A 17,111-nucleotide genomic window follows, 5' to 3' on the forward strand; every position below is an offset into this window, starting at 1 on the left:
CTGCGTCCCGGAGCGGTTCCTCGGTCCCGAAAACGGTTCATGATCTCGGAGCGGGTCCTGGGTCCTGGAGCGGTTCCTATTCCCGGAGCGGTTCCTTGGTCCCAGAGCGGTTCCTTGGTCCCGGAGCGGTTCCTGGGTCCCAAAGCGGTTCCTGGGTCCCGAAAACGGTTCATGATCCCGGAGCGGTTCCCGGGTCCTGGAGCGGTTCCTGGTCCCGGAGCGGTTCCTGGGTCCCGGAGCGGTTCCTGGGTCTCAGAGCGGTTCCTGGTCCCGGAGCGGTTCCTGGGTCCCAGAGCGGTTCCTGCATCCCGGAGCGGTTCCTGGGTCCCGGAGCGGTTCCTGGGTCCCAGAGCGGTTCCTGCGTCCCGGAGCGGTTCCAGGTCCGAGAGCGGTTCCTTGTTCCGGAGCGGTTCCTGGTCCCAGAACGGTTCCTGGTCCTAGAGCGGTTCAAGGTCCGAGACCGGACCAGGGTCCCCTTGGGTGGATTCAGACTGAAAATTTGCGAAACACGTCAAACATCTACCCCGGGCGTCTCGTGCTCTCCGTATAAAGATATCAGGGTTTTGAACATGTGTGAACAGTTTCAATTTTTGTTTTATGTACTTGAATTCTCTTGTAAAAGCAAACCCACGTGTGTCCACCGACCACAGGAGGTCCAACATCAGTTCAAACCGCGAACATGAAATCGGCTGGAGCATCAGAAACGGAAGACCTGAAATAAAAACACTGATGTAAAGATTTACGGTTAAAGAGGAAACTGTTTATCTGACCAGAAGAACCTCACTCTTACTTTGAAATTTAGACTTTTTTTTAATGTCGTCAGTGGTTACTATGAAGCCTCCTAACATTTAAAGGTTAGAAACAATCTGAACTAAAGTTTAGAGAGATAAAAAGAGTGGCTTCTGTCATTTTCTCCTGGTCAAAGTCTTTTCAATCAAGACTTTTGATCACTTGGTGTTTGACTTTAGACTGACGTAAAACATACAAAAACCTCAGATTAGAGGCGAGAACATAATCTATACATCTGGATATGCATTAGGAAATGAAAAGTCATCTTTAAATTAAAAAAATCGCTAAACTTTGATCCGTTAAACCAGCAACCTGAGGATCTGGAGCCACACGCCGCTCTCTCTTCCCTCCATAATGGCTCTTTGGCTTTCAATGCTAACAATTTACATTGTTTTTTACATTTTGGTTAATTTGTTTTAGTTAAATTGTCGTCAATGTTTAGATTAACATTTCAGAAAACTGATTCATCATTAGAATAAGCTTTAAGCACAGATTCTTATCCGTGTTTGACTCGATTTTTTAGTATTTTTATCTCAAGTCTTCTGCGGCAGGAGGCTCTCATTTGACACAGGGTGCATTTTATTTTGAAAGGAATTTGATGTCCTGCAAACGTAAAAGAAGGTAAAACTGTTGTAGAAAAACCAATCACTTCATCCATATAATTCAATTCTTGTAAATATTTTCTAAGTTGCCTTCAGTGAACTCGGTCGCTGCTCATCTCAGGAATCTTCTCCTTTTTTTTTTTTTACTGTTTTTCATTCCAGACTCGTTTCATGGCCTTTTATTCCTCCCAGTCTGATCAGTTTCTTCTGTTCTCCAACAGTTCACATCTTTAAAATGACCTGAACCACTGATTTCAGTCAAAAAGGTTTAAAATCTGCTCAACTTTTTTTTTATTTCTGAAGCTCAAAAACTCATAACATTGACGGACGGTTCTTCAGTTATTGCGTTGTGAAACACGTTCTGAGCCGTCATTGGTCAGAGATAAAAAGGGGCCGCAGAGTTTGGGGGGGGGGGGGGGGGCAGCAGACATGAATGTGGACTGGAGACACTCGGAGGACATGGATCATCCAGCCATGATGCTGCTGGTGACTCTCTGCGGTTCAGGTACGACTCTGTTCTTCGTCTGTGAATGCATGTGTGATCTGACATCAGAAGCTTTCCGGATGTTTTTCCTGCTCAGATGGAAAAAAGAGAGAACTTCTCTGGATGGTATTCATGAAAAAGCTGCAGTGAAGACATGAAAACAGGAAATTTGGGTTTGTTTCTAAAGGATTCACTAATGAACGAGTGTGAAATATTTGATCACAGCCTCGTGATGGAAATGTCTTTTTGCTCCGTTTTGCCTAAACTGAATCAAAGATTGGAGCTGTGATGAACTCAGCTGACGTAGACCGAGTCTTGATGCTTCCCCCTGTTTCTGGTTTCTCCCCAGGACTCTGTGCTGAACTCCCTTCAGGTAAAAACCAGAATCCTGACTGACCGTCAGCTGTGTTGAAGCCACTGAAGTCGTGTCTGTGACCTGCAGGTTCAGAGGAGGTCAGGCTGGTGGGAGGAGCCAGCCGCTGCACTGGCTGGCTGGAGAGGAAGAGGCAGGAAAGATGGGAAGCAGAAGTTGAATACGATATTCTCCCCAGGTGGAACTTTGAGCTTGCGGATGGTGCGTGCAAATCGCTCAACTGTGGCTCTGTGGTGTCTATAAAAAGAATCGATACCTTTCCAGACAGACCCGACAACCCTTTAATCCCCAAGTCATCAAATGTACGCAAGATTAAGCCTCTGAATGTGGAGATCACCTGTTCAGGTCAGTATCATCAGATCCTATCACCCAAAAACATCCATTTCTATTGACATAAAAGCAGAAACAATGAAGTTTTGATAGTTCAAATGTGTACAATTATGATTTTGCAAAGAGTGCAGGAAACTAAGTGAAGCAGATGATGGTAAACATGTCAAATGTTGTTGACTCTGTCATAAAATAAGCAGTTTTGGGATATAAAAACATCTGGATTTAGGTGAAGCTCCACAGCAGTCGAGCTGCATCCTTATGGTAAAGAATATTTATTCTTCCTCTTCTAACTGACATGAACCACAATGAACAGAAAAACGGAGAAAACGGTTTTTGCTGAGCCCTCGTTAGAAGAAACACTCGTTAAACGTGTTTCATTAAAGACGCTTTCATTTAAGATCCTAATCTAAATATGGAATGTTGGTTTAATGCCAGAAAAGTGGTGTCTGTGATGGCGGAGCGGCGAGGGGGTCAGATCCCCCCCCCCGGTTGTTCCACGGCCGGGGCGCTAAGGGGTTAAGGGCGGGCATCGAGCATTGTTAGAATGAATGTATGTTTTCTCCTCAGGCCTATTTGGATTTGAAACTGAATTGATCCAATCAGCATATCTGAAGTGTTTCCTTCAGTAGAAGCTTTGAAAGTATCCGTGTGACATCCGTAAATGAAGGAACTTCTCCGCTCAGTCTGGATTGACAGTTTCACTTCTTTCCTACAGATTCCCTGGAAAGTCCAAACATCTCCATCTCTTCCACCAGCGGGGTCTCCAAGGCTAGAAATCAGGGGTTACAGGTCTTCTTTGGTACCAGTTTTACCATCACTTGCTCCTCCCATGATCTGTACCAAGGCGGGGTCTTCCGGCTCATCTTTCTCAACTCCACCACAAGTCTGAACAACACCCTGCCGGCTGCCAATAGCTCCGCCCTTTTCTCGTTCTTTGAGGCGAGCTACTTCCACCAAGGAGATTACATCTGCGTTCACCACGTCCAGATCAACTCACAGAACCTTCAGCTCCAAAGCCAGCCGCTGAGTCTCACTGTTTTAGGTACTTCATTCCCCATCGTTCTAGTTTCCTCTGAGGCTACGTTCACACCGGGCGTGTGACGCACTTTTAGCAAAAGGTGTTTACTCTGGACAACCCCGGACAAGCAGGGAGGTGCTTCTTCTTCTTCTACTGTTAATTGACGCATGTTGGAAGGGTCCTGGTGCAGAATGTCAAAGTGGAGTAAATCTGGTGAATCTTGTTCCAGACTTTTTGTTGCACAGCTCTATTCCCATCTGTGAAAGACTTGGTGTCATACAATTCCAGCCGGACACAAACCGTTTGATCAACATTAACCCTTGTGCTATCCAAGGCACTTTAACATTGGAAGTTGGGTCATCTAGACCAGTGTTTTTCAACCTTTTCTGAGCCACGGCACACTTTAACCTTAAAAAAAATCCCGCGGCACACCAGCATCCAAAAATTAAAAAAAAAGGAGAAACTCATAGTCTGTATTGATCTACAGCCCCTCCACAATCTCACATGCATTTTTGAGATAATTGTTACAGAAAAAGCTGGAAACTGCAGCTGTTTTTTTCTAAAAGATGCAATAAAAGTTAAGTTAGAAGATTTAAAAACAGTTTGTGTGTTCGTTAGTTTGAAGACGTTTAACAACAGATCTCCTTTTGCGCTGTCACTCTCACAACCCAATGCATCATGGGAAATGTAGTGCATAAAACGGCCGAAGATCGCTTTTCGGAGCTTCATTGTTTTATTCACTTGTTCCACGGTCTGATACCGGATTCTGTGCAAAGCTACACCGCTAAAGACGAGCTTTAGCTGGTATTTCTGTCGAAACTGAGCGACTTTACGAGCTAACTCGGGACAAGGAAGTGAAGACTTTAAGCAATTCTGATTGGTCAGACCGATGACATGTGATTAACCCCCCCAACACGAGACTTTTCCAAAATACAGCCGAAGGTGCAGCTAAATCGCGGTACGTCATTCTTATCAAAATGTCTTTAATAAAATAAAATAAACGCAAAGAAAAGGTATTTTACGATCTTTTATATTCCTAACTCCTCAGTGTTTTATCAGGATGTTTGGATGAACAGAGAGCTGAAATCCTGGAGATGGGAAATGTTTTTAGATCAGTTAATGAGGGCAATTTCTCACGGCACACTTGACCATCTCCCACGGCACACTAGTGTGCCGCGGCACACTGGTTGAAAAACACTGATCTAGACCAGTGTTTTTCAACCTTTTTTGAGCCACGGCACACTTTAACCTTGACAAAAATCCCGCGGCACACCAGCATCCAAAAAAACAAACAAAAAAAAACAGAGATTCATGGTCTTGATCGACAGCCCCCCCGCAATCTCACGTGCATTTTTGTGATAATTGTGGCCGGAAAAGCAGGAAGTTGCGGCTGTTTTTTCTAAGAGATGAAATGAAAGTTAAATTAGAAAATTTAGAAACTGTTTGTTTGTTGTGGTTTCAAAGCGTTTCGCAAGGACAACTCATTGTGCGCTGGGACACTGCGCTGGGACACCTTTAAGCCAATGCATCATGGGAGATGTAGTGTGAAAACTGCCGAAAACTTGCAGAAAGACTCGCGTCTCTGAGCTTCATTGTATTGTCCACTTGTTTCACGGTCTGACACCGGACTCTGTGGAAAGCTACACCGCTAAAGAAGAGCTTTAGCAGGTATTTTTGTTAGAACTGAGCGACTTTATCAGCAGAATTAAGAACAAGGAAGTGAAGACTTTAAGCACTTCTGATTGGTCAGACTGATGACGTGTGATTAAGCCTTCAAGAATGATTGGTGGAGACAGTTAAAGGGACGGGACTTTTCCGCAAACTGTCATAGCTGCAGGGAAATCGCGGTAGCGTCATTCGTATTAAAATTTCTTTAATAGAATTAAATAAACACAAAGAAAAAGTAATTTTAAGATCTTTTATATTCCTAACTACTCAGTGTTTTATCAGGGCCTGTTTGGATGAACAAAGAGCTGATATCCTGGAGATGGAAAATGTTTTTAGATCAGTTAATGAGGGCAATTTCCCACGGCACACTTGACCATCTCCCACGGCACACTAGTGTGCGGCGGCACACTGGTTGAAAAACACTGATCTAGACCCACTTGACAGAGCTCTGAACCTTTTTTCTTCAATGATTGGTGATCTTCACTGGTGTCCATGGATTACATGAAATCTTTCCACCTTTATCCACCTTTGTCATGGTAGGGAGAACATGTCAATGGAAGGGGGGGGTCATCTAAGATAGAACAAGGGTTATAAAACACTAACAAATCTCTTGGTTCAACCTGGTTGAACTTTCAACACGCGTTCAACGCCACGTTTTGTAAGTAGATAATCTCAGAAAGGTAGGCAGCTACGTGTAAACACAAGAGTCCTGAACGCGGAAGCCCAAAATGAATATATCCATGTTAACATGGACTTTTCATTGAAAGTGGTCACTTGAACGCGTGTTGCAGAGGGCGGTGTGAGTGTAGATTTAGAACCGTTTCTGTGTTGGGATTATAAACACATGTCACAGAAATCAAAAATACTACCAAAATGTTTTGTTTTTCATTCAAACTCAAATTTAGAAGAATAAATCTACAGATCTAATTTAAACTGTCGTGAAGTATTCATAAGGCTGATGGAAGTTATACGGTCTTATGACAGACGGTTGATGCTGTCGTCCAGTAACTCCAGTCAATAGTGAAATGCGTAATCCGTACCGACCATGTGAACGCCGCGCGTGATAAGTGGCAGTAAGATGTCCACATAACCTACACTCTGTTTCATTTCTAACAGTCAGGCTGCACGGAGGGAGCGCAGGGAACAGTAATGGGCTCCTCGGGCCGTCTGCAGGTTCTGGAAGGGGTTGAAAATGGGAACTATTTGTACAACACGCCTGCGTCTCAACTACGACCTGTACGGCATGTTCGTAAAAAAATTGTGGTTGAACATTCTCAGTGAGCGGTCCACAACTTAGATATTTTGTACGGGCCACGCAGGTTTGCCCATTTTTCGACCACGGTCAGCCCTTATCCACCCGTAGGGGCAGTAGTGACTAGGGCCAAAGGGGTTCGACATTTCAAAGTCAAACCTGTGGCAGAAGAAGACGGTTCATTCTGGGTGCAACATTACAACAACAGTTTGAAGCATTCATTTAGTCTCTGTTCTTTTCAGTTTCAGTTTCTCTGAATGAATTCATCATCAGACATGTTGTGGTGCTGCTGATGATGACGGTTTCAACATCTGCCCTCTACGTCTACTTTAAGGTACTACAGCCTTCGTCCTCGTCGTGCGCCGTCACTCGAGTTACTGGTTTAACCGTGAATCGTGTCTTTTTAGAGCAGGCGGCTGCGGGAACCCAAGAGAAACCCTCCTGCTGATGACGGTCCAGCTCTGAGGCCCAGTGAGAGGAGGAGACTGCAGGATTCCGGAAAACACACGCTCAACGTTTCCTGAGTGGATAAAGTTATCATTTGATCACATTTACAGAAATTTGACTTTTTAATCAAATGTTAAAGTCTGCAATAAAACAAACAAAGTATTAATGAACCGGAAAAGGCCGTCTGCAGTAAAACGTTACACAAAATCCTCTTCATACACACCGACTGATGGAGCAGCATGATTATTTATCCAGTTTGATTGTTTTGCTGTATAACTGAGGGAGTCGCTCTGAAATGTCAGTCTGTCTTTAATTTGATTCAAATTTCCACATAGAAACGTTTGTCATGGTTTTAAATCCGCTGTAGGTAAAGACCTGGAGCTTCCAGCCAATCAAAAAGTCTCCTCCTAAAACGTTCATTAATTTGAATTCCATCACATTTTAACGTCTTTTTGAATTATTGCCAAATGACAGAAAAACCAAATGGCTTCTTCTACCCAAAAGATTTGATCTTTTTCTCTATAAATGTTTTCACTTTTTCCAAAGTATGTCTAAATATTTTACATCTTCATGTTCTATTTTACTCTCAACAAATCACATTTGGGCTAAACTGAAGGTTTTATGTTAAAAGTTTTTGAAAGTATGAAAAACGAATGGATGACCACGATAATCGATCATTAATAGACACTGGATTTTTTTACTTAAAAATAATCTTTCAGATCAGAACTGGATTACAAAAACTGTAAAACTATACAATGAATTAACTCAATAGGTGGGATTATATAAACTTGCTCCTTTTTCAAGCAATAAATCAAGCTCTACTTTAGTTAATGATCACTGAATTTAACTAAGCAAATGTGGTTTAAATGACTTTTTGTCTGTTTTATTTTCTGTTCTTTTAATCTATGCACTTCATCGTTGCTTTAACGAGTTTTATAAATCTGTGTACATTCTTTATTGCTTTGACTACAATACTTAAAATAGATAAATACATAAATCAAATCAAAAAAGAAAAATTTCTCCTATAGGAGAAATTTATTAGAACAACCTTTTAAATGACATCCATTGGAAATACATTCTGTATGAATAACAAAATTAAAGAACTACATCAAAAGAATTCTACATAACGTTTACCCCACAAATATGTTTCTATCCAAATTCTCAAATATAGAAAATAATTGTAGTTTTTGTAATGATTCCCCCAAATCAGTTCTTCGCCTTTTCTAAATTCTCCCTTGAATTCTGGAACCAATTAGAACGATTTGTAAAAATCAAATTAAAAAGTAATATTATTATACCTTTATTATTATAACAAATTCTTACAAATTTCAACTCTGATGATAAAAAGGTGGAAAATAGGATTAATTTGTAATTTTCTTCCAATCTAAATTGCACACACATTAGTGGAGAGTAAAAAAAAAAAAATCCAAAATTTACTGGATTTATGATAAAGATGTTTCAATTTTTTAAATCTGTTAAAAGGATTAGTTCGTCCAGTGCATGTAACACTGGAACAATATGTGCTTTTTTGTTTGATGAATTAATCCCTCTTCTGATTTATTTATTGTTATTAGCTATTTTATTTCTTACTAGCAAACTTCCTTTTTGCTAACTGTGTCCCTGTAATTTTTTTATATACTGTAATTATTTAATTGTTTGGAAAGGTAACATTGGTCATTGCTTCTGATGTTTGTGAGGATCTATTTGATAATGTGATTTGTACTTTGGAATGCTGTTTCATAAAGTTTTTTTTTTAACGTAGTGAGTTTCCGTATTTCTTTTATAATCCAGGGCACTATAAATTATATAGTTTTGTTTTTTGTTTCGTTTTTATTTATTTATTTATTTATTTATTTATTTATTTATTTTAATTTGGGATTGGAAAGGGAATTCGGACACAGGCTATGGTTGCGTTAAACTGCGCTTTTGCGTCATTGCGTCACTCTGTTATTGTCACGTGACAACCCGGGACGCTCCTCCTCGTGGCCTCGCGGCCGTCCGAAGTGATGAAACGCCCTGAAATCAACTGCTGACGTCTCCTAAAGACGTCCGGTACCGGCAGTCCCGTTACTTGGTGAGAGCAGAGAACCCCCGGAGAGATTTTCCCGCTGATTTACCGGATTTAACGGTGAACTCGCGGCGGCGTTAGCATTAGCTTAGCATAGCTGGAGACGAGGAAGCTGGAACTGAAGACAAAGTAACTTTTATCATCGCTATTTTTCTTTACAAAGTAAGTTTATTTATGATTTTAAGGGTAATTTATAAAGTTTTTGTTTGTTTGGTTAAAAAAACTGTTTACATGTTTGAATTATTATTGCTGGTCTGTTTTTGAAGTTTAACACAAAACATTTTTCAATCGACAATCATCAACATTTCTTATCTAATCATGACCTTTTAACAGTTTTTAACATAATTCACTAAGAGTTAAAAGTTAAAACCTGTAAATAAACAGCATCCAGCAGAGCAGATTTAACTTGCTTTGACCAAACTTTATGGATTACAAGTTAAAACTTGACGAATGTTTCTCCTTAAAGCTAACATTTAAAGCGCCTTAAGGCTAAAACATAAAAACAGGAGCAGTTTTACGTTAAAGAGACACAAAAAGGAGAAAAGCTTTGGGTTTGGGTTCAAACTTGGACACAAACTGGGTTAATGTACGCCTCACAGCACAGGAAGCCCCGCCCCCTGGAGAATACAAATAAAAACAGACTAAACATCTCAAATGATGTGAAAACCTATTCATACGCCTCACAGACACAGTCCAAGCAAAGCTGTGTTTTTAACATCTTCTTGTAGCATTTTTCTGCTGATGGAGGACACATATGAGGAAAATTCAGCTTTTGTTTATTCAAATTGTTGTGAATCGAGACAATAATCATATTTGTGACAGAAATAATGCTGGGCGAGAACGACATATATCACAATGCAATCCAAATAACTGTATTGGTCAAATTAGAACACTGTGTAATCATCAGCAGGTTGTTTAGGTTTTAATGTTCATTTTCTGTCATATTTTCGACATAACAACTGAAGGAACACGATTAAAGAAAAAGCTTTCAAGTTTCAAATTCTCAGATCAACTGTTGGATGTTTAAATCTGCTGATGGTTATTTGTCTTAGGAGCAGATTGTTCAAATTTGATAAATGCAGTTATTTGGTTTATATCGTAATATACATCTTTATCGCCTGATTAAAAAAATGATCGCATGATCTAAAAAAAAAACTGCTCAGCCCGTATTAATTTATGTTCTATGAGTTGATCTAGTTGTATTTTTCCGTGCTCTGCGACAGACTGGCGACCTGTCCAGGGTGTCCCCTGCCTTCGCCCATGAGCGTCCGTGATAGGCTCCAGCAGCCCTGTGACCCCGAAAGGGAGAAAACAGGTTTAGAAAATGAATGAATTAATTTATCCGCGAAAATACTTTCCGACTTTAAACCGGTCCGTGTTTTTACTCGTCTGTCTGTTGGTTTGTTTATGGCACGCAGACGGTGGAGGAGGAGAGAACGGAAGAAATTCACCTAAAGGAGAGTTAATGAATAAGTTTACGCAAACGTTCACCCGCCATGCGGCGACTAACCCTCTAACTTTTACTCGCCAAAGAGGAGACAATGCTCACAACTTGAGAGTGTTAATTTCAGACCCTTCAAGACAAACGTCTATCGCATTCTTCTACCCAGAAAAAGTTCTATCGCAATATATTTATTGTTTTATCACCCAACCCTACTGTGAAGTAAAAGTCCCAGCAGCTAAAAAACACACAATGAAGAAGAAAAATCAAATAGAAGTTGCACTTTTGGAAGAAATATATTCAACAAAATACGGAAACAAGAACGGACTTTATGGTCAAATCATAGTAATGGCGTAGAGAACAGACTATCTCCACTCTGCACTACCGTAACACACTGAGGCTTATTTAGCTTCTTGAGGCATTGGAGGTATTTAATATATTAGCGCGGCTTATAAACAATTATTCAGTTAAAAGAACACACCAACAAGTCACCTAAACCCTTAATGTCACTTCAAATCACTAAATCTGTTGAATTCTTTACCTCGGCGTAAGACTGATGCATACCTGTACTGCCCTCTAGTGGTTGTTGCTTTAAAAAGAATTCCACATGAGCTGCTCCTCAGTGTTAGCTGTGCACTCGGCCGAACTGTACCCGCCCAGTGAATCATAGCCCGAAAAACCCGGTAGTTCCACGAACGTCTTGGTTTTCCTGGTCTGAGCTGGAATCTGGATCTAAACTGTACGGCTGGATGGCTCCGATGTCGCTCGCTGCTTTTGTTGCACCGCTAATGTTGGGTTGGGGGTGTGAGGGGCTGTAAGCTAGAGGGGGAGAGCGTAAACAATGATTGGAAATGAGGACAGACTCACACCGTGTCAACAATCCGCACATTTGTTCTCTCAGATTCCTGGTGTAAACGTTGTGACTCTGTGGCTCCCCCCTGTGGACAGAATGCGAGGCAGAGATAGAAGGTCCCACCTGGGGCTGCTGCTCCTGGCCTCCCAGGTGTTCCAGGTGGGCCTGGACAGGATCCCCCCTGTCACGCTGGCCGTCATGGCCCTCAACGTGTACCTTTATCTGTTCCCCGCGGCCCCCCTCATGAAGGTAAGCCCCCGACTGTTGGAACCGGTTCAGAACCAGTTTCCATCCTGATCCCCGTTTTGCTCCTCAGACCTGCATCAGCGTTCATCAAGCCTACCGGTATAAGGACTGGCGTCGACTCCTGCTGTCCCCCGTGCACCACGCCGATGACCTCCACCTTTACTTCAACATGGTGTCTTTCCTGTGGAAGGGGGTCCGGCTGGAGCGGCGGCTGGGCGGGGCGTGGTTCCTCTACCTGCTGTCCGTCTTCTCTCTGCTCACCGGATGCGTTTATCTGGTGCTGGAGGGCTTGCTGACGGAGCTGACCCAGGATCAGTCTTACAGTGCAGCGTGCGCCGTTGGATTCTCAGGTACCATTTTTAACAAAGCCACAGGAAATCCTTTCCTGACCTCAGTCAAAAAAAGGTCAACAACAGAATACACAGGACGCCTCTAAAATGTGTTTATGTCCCGCTTTGCTTTCAAAAAATGTTAAAGTCCACTCTGATCATCTTTTGACGTCTTTTAACCCTTGTGCTATTTTAGATGACCCCCCCCTTCCATTGAGGTGTTCTCCCTACCATGACAAAGGTGGATAAAGGTGGAAAGATTTCATGTAATCCATGGACACCAGTGAAGATCACAAATCATTGAAGAAAAAAGGTTCAGAGCACTGTCTAGTGGGTCTAGATGACCCAACTCTCAATGTAAAGTGCCTAGGATAGCACAAGGGTTACATGGTGCTGCAGAGTAACCCTGGCCTCCCACTATATCCAGTCCAGCTTGGGTGCAGCCGCCGGAGCGGTCCAGCTACGGCAGATGACTGTCTACGGATGAGGCTCTGTCCTTTTTGTCGATGTGCAGTATCATAAAGGATGAGGTGGTTCTGGACCTCTGTGTTCAGCCTCTCGTCGTCCGTGGTGCTTAATGACCGATATGACGCTCTTACCACACGCTTTGTGACCTCATGTCAGCGGAAATGATGTCATGTTTACACCACGGTTTGGCACCATAAGAACAGAAATGTCCCACTTATTTTTTTCTCTACAAAAAAACCATCGGGTGCCCGCTTTTCGTCAGTCTGGATCGCTCAAAAGTTCAGCAGTTGGACAAAAAGCGGGGGGGGGATCAGGGGTGTGCGTGTGCTGCATTCACTGAAGTTAGGAAAACACTAAACTGCCATTATCATTAATGTTACAGGGCAGCTCTGAAGGGGAAGAAAATGTGGGGCCTGATGAGAAATACAGTAGAGCCGGAAATGCTCAGACTAAAGACTACAGCTAACCTTACATAGAACTAAAACATTAGAAAGATTTAAAAAAACAAGATACAAATGAGCGTGTTTTGTTTTTGTTGATACTACAAAGACAACTAAACTTCATGTCAGATAAACCCTAAAAATGGCCCCAAATAGCTTCACTGAAATGCCAACAGCTGAATTCACTAACAGATGCTGACAGTAAATTTAGCTGGAGAGAAGCGCGATTGTTTCAGGAACATGCAGCAGTTTCACACATCAGACATTGGTTTTAATAAAACACATCCCTGATTCAATTTAAGCTCCTTGTCTGCTTTATTATTATTATGTTTTATAGCAAAAGTGAGAAAAACAAACATGGATAAATAAGGTTTAGAAATGTCAAAACAAATTTAGTCGTACAGGTAAAAATCTAAATAGGAGCAATGAATACAATTCTACAGAAACCACAAGTGGATTGTAAAGGTCAAAGGCCGAAGGGGGCGGAGTCTAGTTAAAGGTTGTGTCCGGCAATTCGGACACAGCCAAAGTCTGGTGACAGAGAAAGCCCCACCCCCGTTTTAAGTAAACTTCCTGTAAGTTCTCCTCACCTCGTCTCATAAATGTGTTTGTAGGCGTCCTGTTTGCTCTGAAGGTGCTCAATAACCATTACCACCCCGGAGGAGTGACCTACGTCATGGGCATCCCCGTCTCCAACCGCTACGTCAGCTGGGTGGAGCTTGTGCTGATCCACATCACTTCCCCCGGGTGAGTTACCTGGAACCCAAAGCACCTGAAACCTTCCGTCCTGACAGGAGGACGGTGTTGTTCTATTGAGTTAGACGTGTTCGTGATCTCTACTTTTATCCACACGAAGCCCATCGAGACGACTGTTGTTGTGATTTTGGGCTATACAAATAAAATGGAATTGTTGTAGTAAATGCAGATGGAAGTGTCTTAAAGTGTCCAGCAGGCGGCAGCGTTGTTTAACGGTGTGGTTCCTTCTTGTCCTGCCTTTGCAGAACCTCTTTTGTTGGTCACCTGGCAGGAATTTTGGTGGGTCTGCTGTACACGGCGGGACCGCTGAAGACCCTCATGAAGAAATGCGCAGGTTTGAGTTTTTCCACGTTTCTCAAATACGTCACGGCGTAGTCGGATTCCATCGGTGACCTTTGAACCTGGAGCTTACAGTTGTAAAGCAAAAACTGCATCTCAGCCTGGAGATGAGATCAAAACAACAAAAGAGGAAAAGATTCAAAGAAACTGGAATTGGAACGGCCTTTATTTGGGGGGGGGGGGGGTCACAGACTGTTTTGAGAGGAAACTGATGGATGTGAAATTTCGAGTTCATGCTGAAACATCACAAACTTTTTAATGGTAAGAAAACAGGAAAATACTTTTTATCTCTCGTCCAAACAGCTTCAATCAAATTTCCTTCAAACGTGAGATTTTTCTGAAAATCTGACAGAAAGCAGCATCGTTTGTTGAACAAACGGATCCTCAGCTTTTCCTGCACAGCCTGATGGAAATGAAGGGAATACTCTGACTTCCTGCACTGCTTTTCCTTCTCAGAGGTTCCTGAGTGAAGTCCAGAAGTCGAACCCCAAAGATCCAGCCTAAAGGCCCGTTCACACCGGGACGAATTTCGCGCGCGATTTTCGCCGACGTAACGCCTCGTGACTAAACAAAGGGCACCAATGTGAGTGTGCACACCGACGCGAAAAAACGCCACGCGTCAAAGCGTCAAAAAAAAAACGCCTCAGGTTGGGTTTTTTTTTTGACGCGTCGCGTCGAAATCTATTCGACCAATGAGAATGGCGCTTTTGCTCACGTGTCTGGAGCTTCTGAAGTTACAGTAAAACACAACTTGGGGGCGCTCAAACACAAAACTGCCTTGCTGAGCACACATACCAGCGAAGAAGATAGACGCCAAGTAGCGTCTACACTGCCGCGAAGAAATAATGATGGACATTCTAAAATATCCCCGAACCAAACACCAGTTGGAGCTACTGATGCTTGAAATATTCATGTTTTCTTTGTTTGATTCTGACAGGCACGTAAATACCTGCTCTCTTCTTCTGAGTGAAAAGCGACTTTAAGAAGCGTAAAGTTTCGCAGCGCCACCTTGTGTACAGGAGTATTTCTGTTTACATTAAGCGCCATCTAATGTCAGGGAATGAAATTGCATGTTCGCTTGGCGCATCGTCAGCGAAAATCCCCTGGGTGTGAACACAAAAAATGTGGCGAAAAACGCTGGCGAATAACGCCTGGCGAATATTGGTCCCAGTGTGTACGGGCCTTTACAGTTCCAACCCGGACTCAGCTTTTGAAAGTTCTTTCACAAATGATGCTTTGCTGCTGCATAAACCTAGAAACTGCAAAAATAAAGATGTAATGTTCCGTCTGATTCTAAGCAAAAAGACGGACATTTGTTTAGAAAATAAATGAAGTTTTCACTTTGTGAGACCAAAAATCTGCCTGTGGACCAAATCTAAAGATTTCAAAGAAAGTTTAAATCTGGTGAGATGTAAAAAGTTTTCTTATTGTGGAATATTTAGATGAGAAAAAAAGTAATCTTTCTGGCAAGTAATTAGCATTAATTAATTAAAATGAATCCATTTGAATCTTTTTGGGTCACGTTTTTATGCAGATGATGCACTGATGTCCGTTCAGGTGCTTCTGGGCAGAAGAAATGTTTTTTAAATGAGACCGAATGTTGAAGCAGTTTTACTTTGAACCCCTTTAAAAAAAAAGAGTCTTAAATCAACTGTTTGCTTGAAGGGAAATGTTTTCTGTTTTTTGCGTTTGTCCTGCAGAGTTCGTGAGCTGGACTGGACAAAGGTCCCGGGCCGGCCCGACCTTCAGCGGCTCAGGTACGGTATCAGAACCTGCAGATCGGAGGTTAGACGTATTCACGTGGATGCAAGAAACCTGAATAAAGGTGCAGAAAACAGAACAACTCAAAAGTTAAAAAGTGATCAGCTGATTTGTCGTTTAAGGTTTTTTTTTTCTTTGGCGCTCAGTTTGCATAAATGTCGCTGGTTCTTTGTGAGCGCGCTCAGACCGGGACTCCATCTCTCTGCTGCTTTAGTGAAATCCAGAGAATTTGTTTGTGACCTCATCCTGCGATTCCAGGTTCCAGCGGCTTCGGAGGAGGACACTCTGGAAACTTCCAGCCCCCGCCGCCCTACACGGCATCCTACACAGGAGGGCTGACGGAGGAGGAGCAGCTGGAGGCGGCGATCAGGAACAGTCTGAACGACAGAGGTGAGGAGCTGGAGGGATGGTGAGCGGCTCGTCCAGAAGCTCAGATCTGACCAAAACGCTTTTTATTCAGGACAAAACTACCAGAGAGGAGCGCCGCCACCGTACGGCTTCAACCTGCCCAGTGAGCCGACTGCTGACGAGTTGCGGTGGAGGAGGCTGAGGAGGTTCGACAGCTGAGGAACAGCTTCAGGAGGACAGACTGAAGTTTGAGGAGGTCCAGCAGAGCTTTACAGACTTGTGTTTTAAAAGCCTCCTAGAGGATGACATCACCAGCTCTTATTGTGAAAGGATCCTCAGACCGGCAGCGTGTTGGAACCAGCAGCCGCAGGGTCCTGCTGCTCCAGAGGAACTCTGAAATAAATGTGATGACCTGACGTGAAGATTTCTGCCCTTAAAGTCCATTTCTGTTCTCATTTCTCTGAAGCTCTCAGGACATCCGAGGTCAGGAGGAGAGTTTGTCTTCTGAAGGTGATGCACGTTCCGGTTTGTGGAGGAGCATGCATGGAGGCCGCTTTAGGGGGGGGGTTCTCAGGCTGTTTGAGGTCCTGCTGTGCATCAGGGGGGAGCTGCTCCGGCTGAGAAGCTCCTTCCCAGGTTCTTCAGTCACTTTTGGTTCAGTCTCTCCAGGGAGGACTCCTCCTCCTCATCTCTGATCTTTTTATGTAGTTTGTTTTTGGGGTTTCATCACAAAATATAAAGATTTGAAATCACACCGAGATGAACTCAAAATGAGTCCAAGAACCAAGCAGGAGCTCATACAAGCAGATGGACATGTGGTCAAAGTTCACGATCCAACTGTCAGACTTTTGGACGAACATGGATGCATAGAAGAGCTCATGGAGAAAGACTGCTGAACAACAGGAACATCAGAGCAGCAGTCAAACACGGTGGTGGTAGTGTGATGGTTGGGGGCAGGTCTGGTTTAAATGATAATTCCATAATTCCCAGAGGAGAATGTTCTTCATCAGTTCATGACCTCAAACAAATGTCTCATAATGACCTTTTCCTCACTGCTTTCTGAAGCCCCGAAGCTTCGTGAACTGACCTTGGGATGAAA

The 17,111-nt window shown here is 42.9% G+C and overlaps 2 protein-coding genes across 6 annotated transcripts; both read left to right on the forward strand.

Annotated features, from left to right (window-relative positions):
• The first annotated feature begins 1,872 nt into the window (after window positions 1-1,872).
• LOC105355452 lies at window positions 1,873-8,724 on the forward strand. Of its 2 annotated transcripts, none has more exons than XM_020708035.2 (5): window positions 1,873-2,248; window positions 2,318-2,593; window positions 3,294-3,620; window positions 6,759-6,850; window positions 6,924-8,724. In XM_020708035.2, the coding sequence occupies exons 1-5, from the start codon at window positions 2,164-2,166 to the stop codon at window positions 7,038-7,040; spliced, it is 897 nt and encodes a 298-aa protein (XP_020563694.1). In that variant the 5' UTR covers window positions 1,873-2,163; the 3' UTR covers window positions 7,041-8,724. The 2 variants fall into 2 exon arrangements, with proteins under 2 accessions (XP_020563694.1, XP_020563695.1); XM_020708036.2 differs by having other exon boundaries at window positions 6,929-8,724.
• Window positions 8,725-8,906: 182 nt separating this feature from the next.
• Window positions 8,907-16,436, forward strand: rhbdd1 (rhomboid domain containing 1). Of its 4 annotated transcripts, none has more exons than XM_023961752.1 (8): window positions 8,907-9,193; window positions 11,374-11,574; window positions 11,642-11,921; window positions 13,423-13,555; window positions 13,810-13,898; window positions 15,604-15,660; window positions 15,923-16,054; window positions 16,125-16,436. In XM_023961752.1, exons 2-8 carry the CDS (start codon window positions 11,422-11,424, stop codon window positions 16,229-16,231), a joined length of 951 nt encoding a protein of 316 aa, XP_023817520.1. In that variant the 5' UTR covers window positions 8,907-9,193; window positions 11,374-11,421; the 3' UTR covers window positions 16,232-16,436. The 4 variants fall into 4 exon arrangements, with proteins under 4 accessions (XP_023817520.1, XP_023817521.1, XP_023817522.1 ...); XM_023961753.1 differs by having other exon boundaries at window positions 11,421-11,574; XM_023961754.1 differs by having other exon boundaries at window positions 8,907-9,037.
• Window positions 16,437-17,111: the final 675 nt, after the last annotated feature.

The sequence above is a fragment of the Oryzias latipes genome, chromosome 13 (genome assembly GCF_002234675.1).
Source record: "Oryzias latipes chromosome 13, ASM223467v1".
NCBI classification, from domain to species: Eukaryota; Metazoa; Chordata; class Actinopteri; order Beloniformes; family Adrianichthyidae; genus Oryzias; species Oryzias latipes.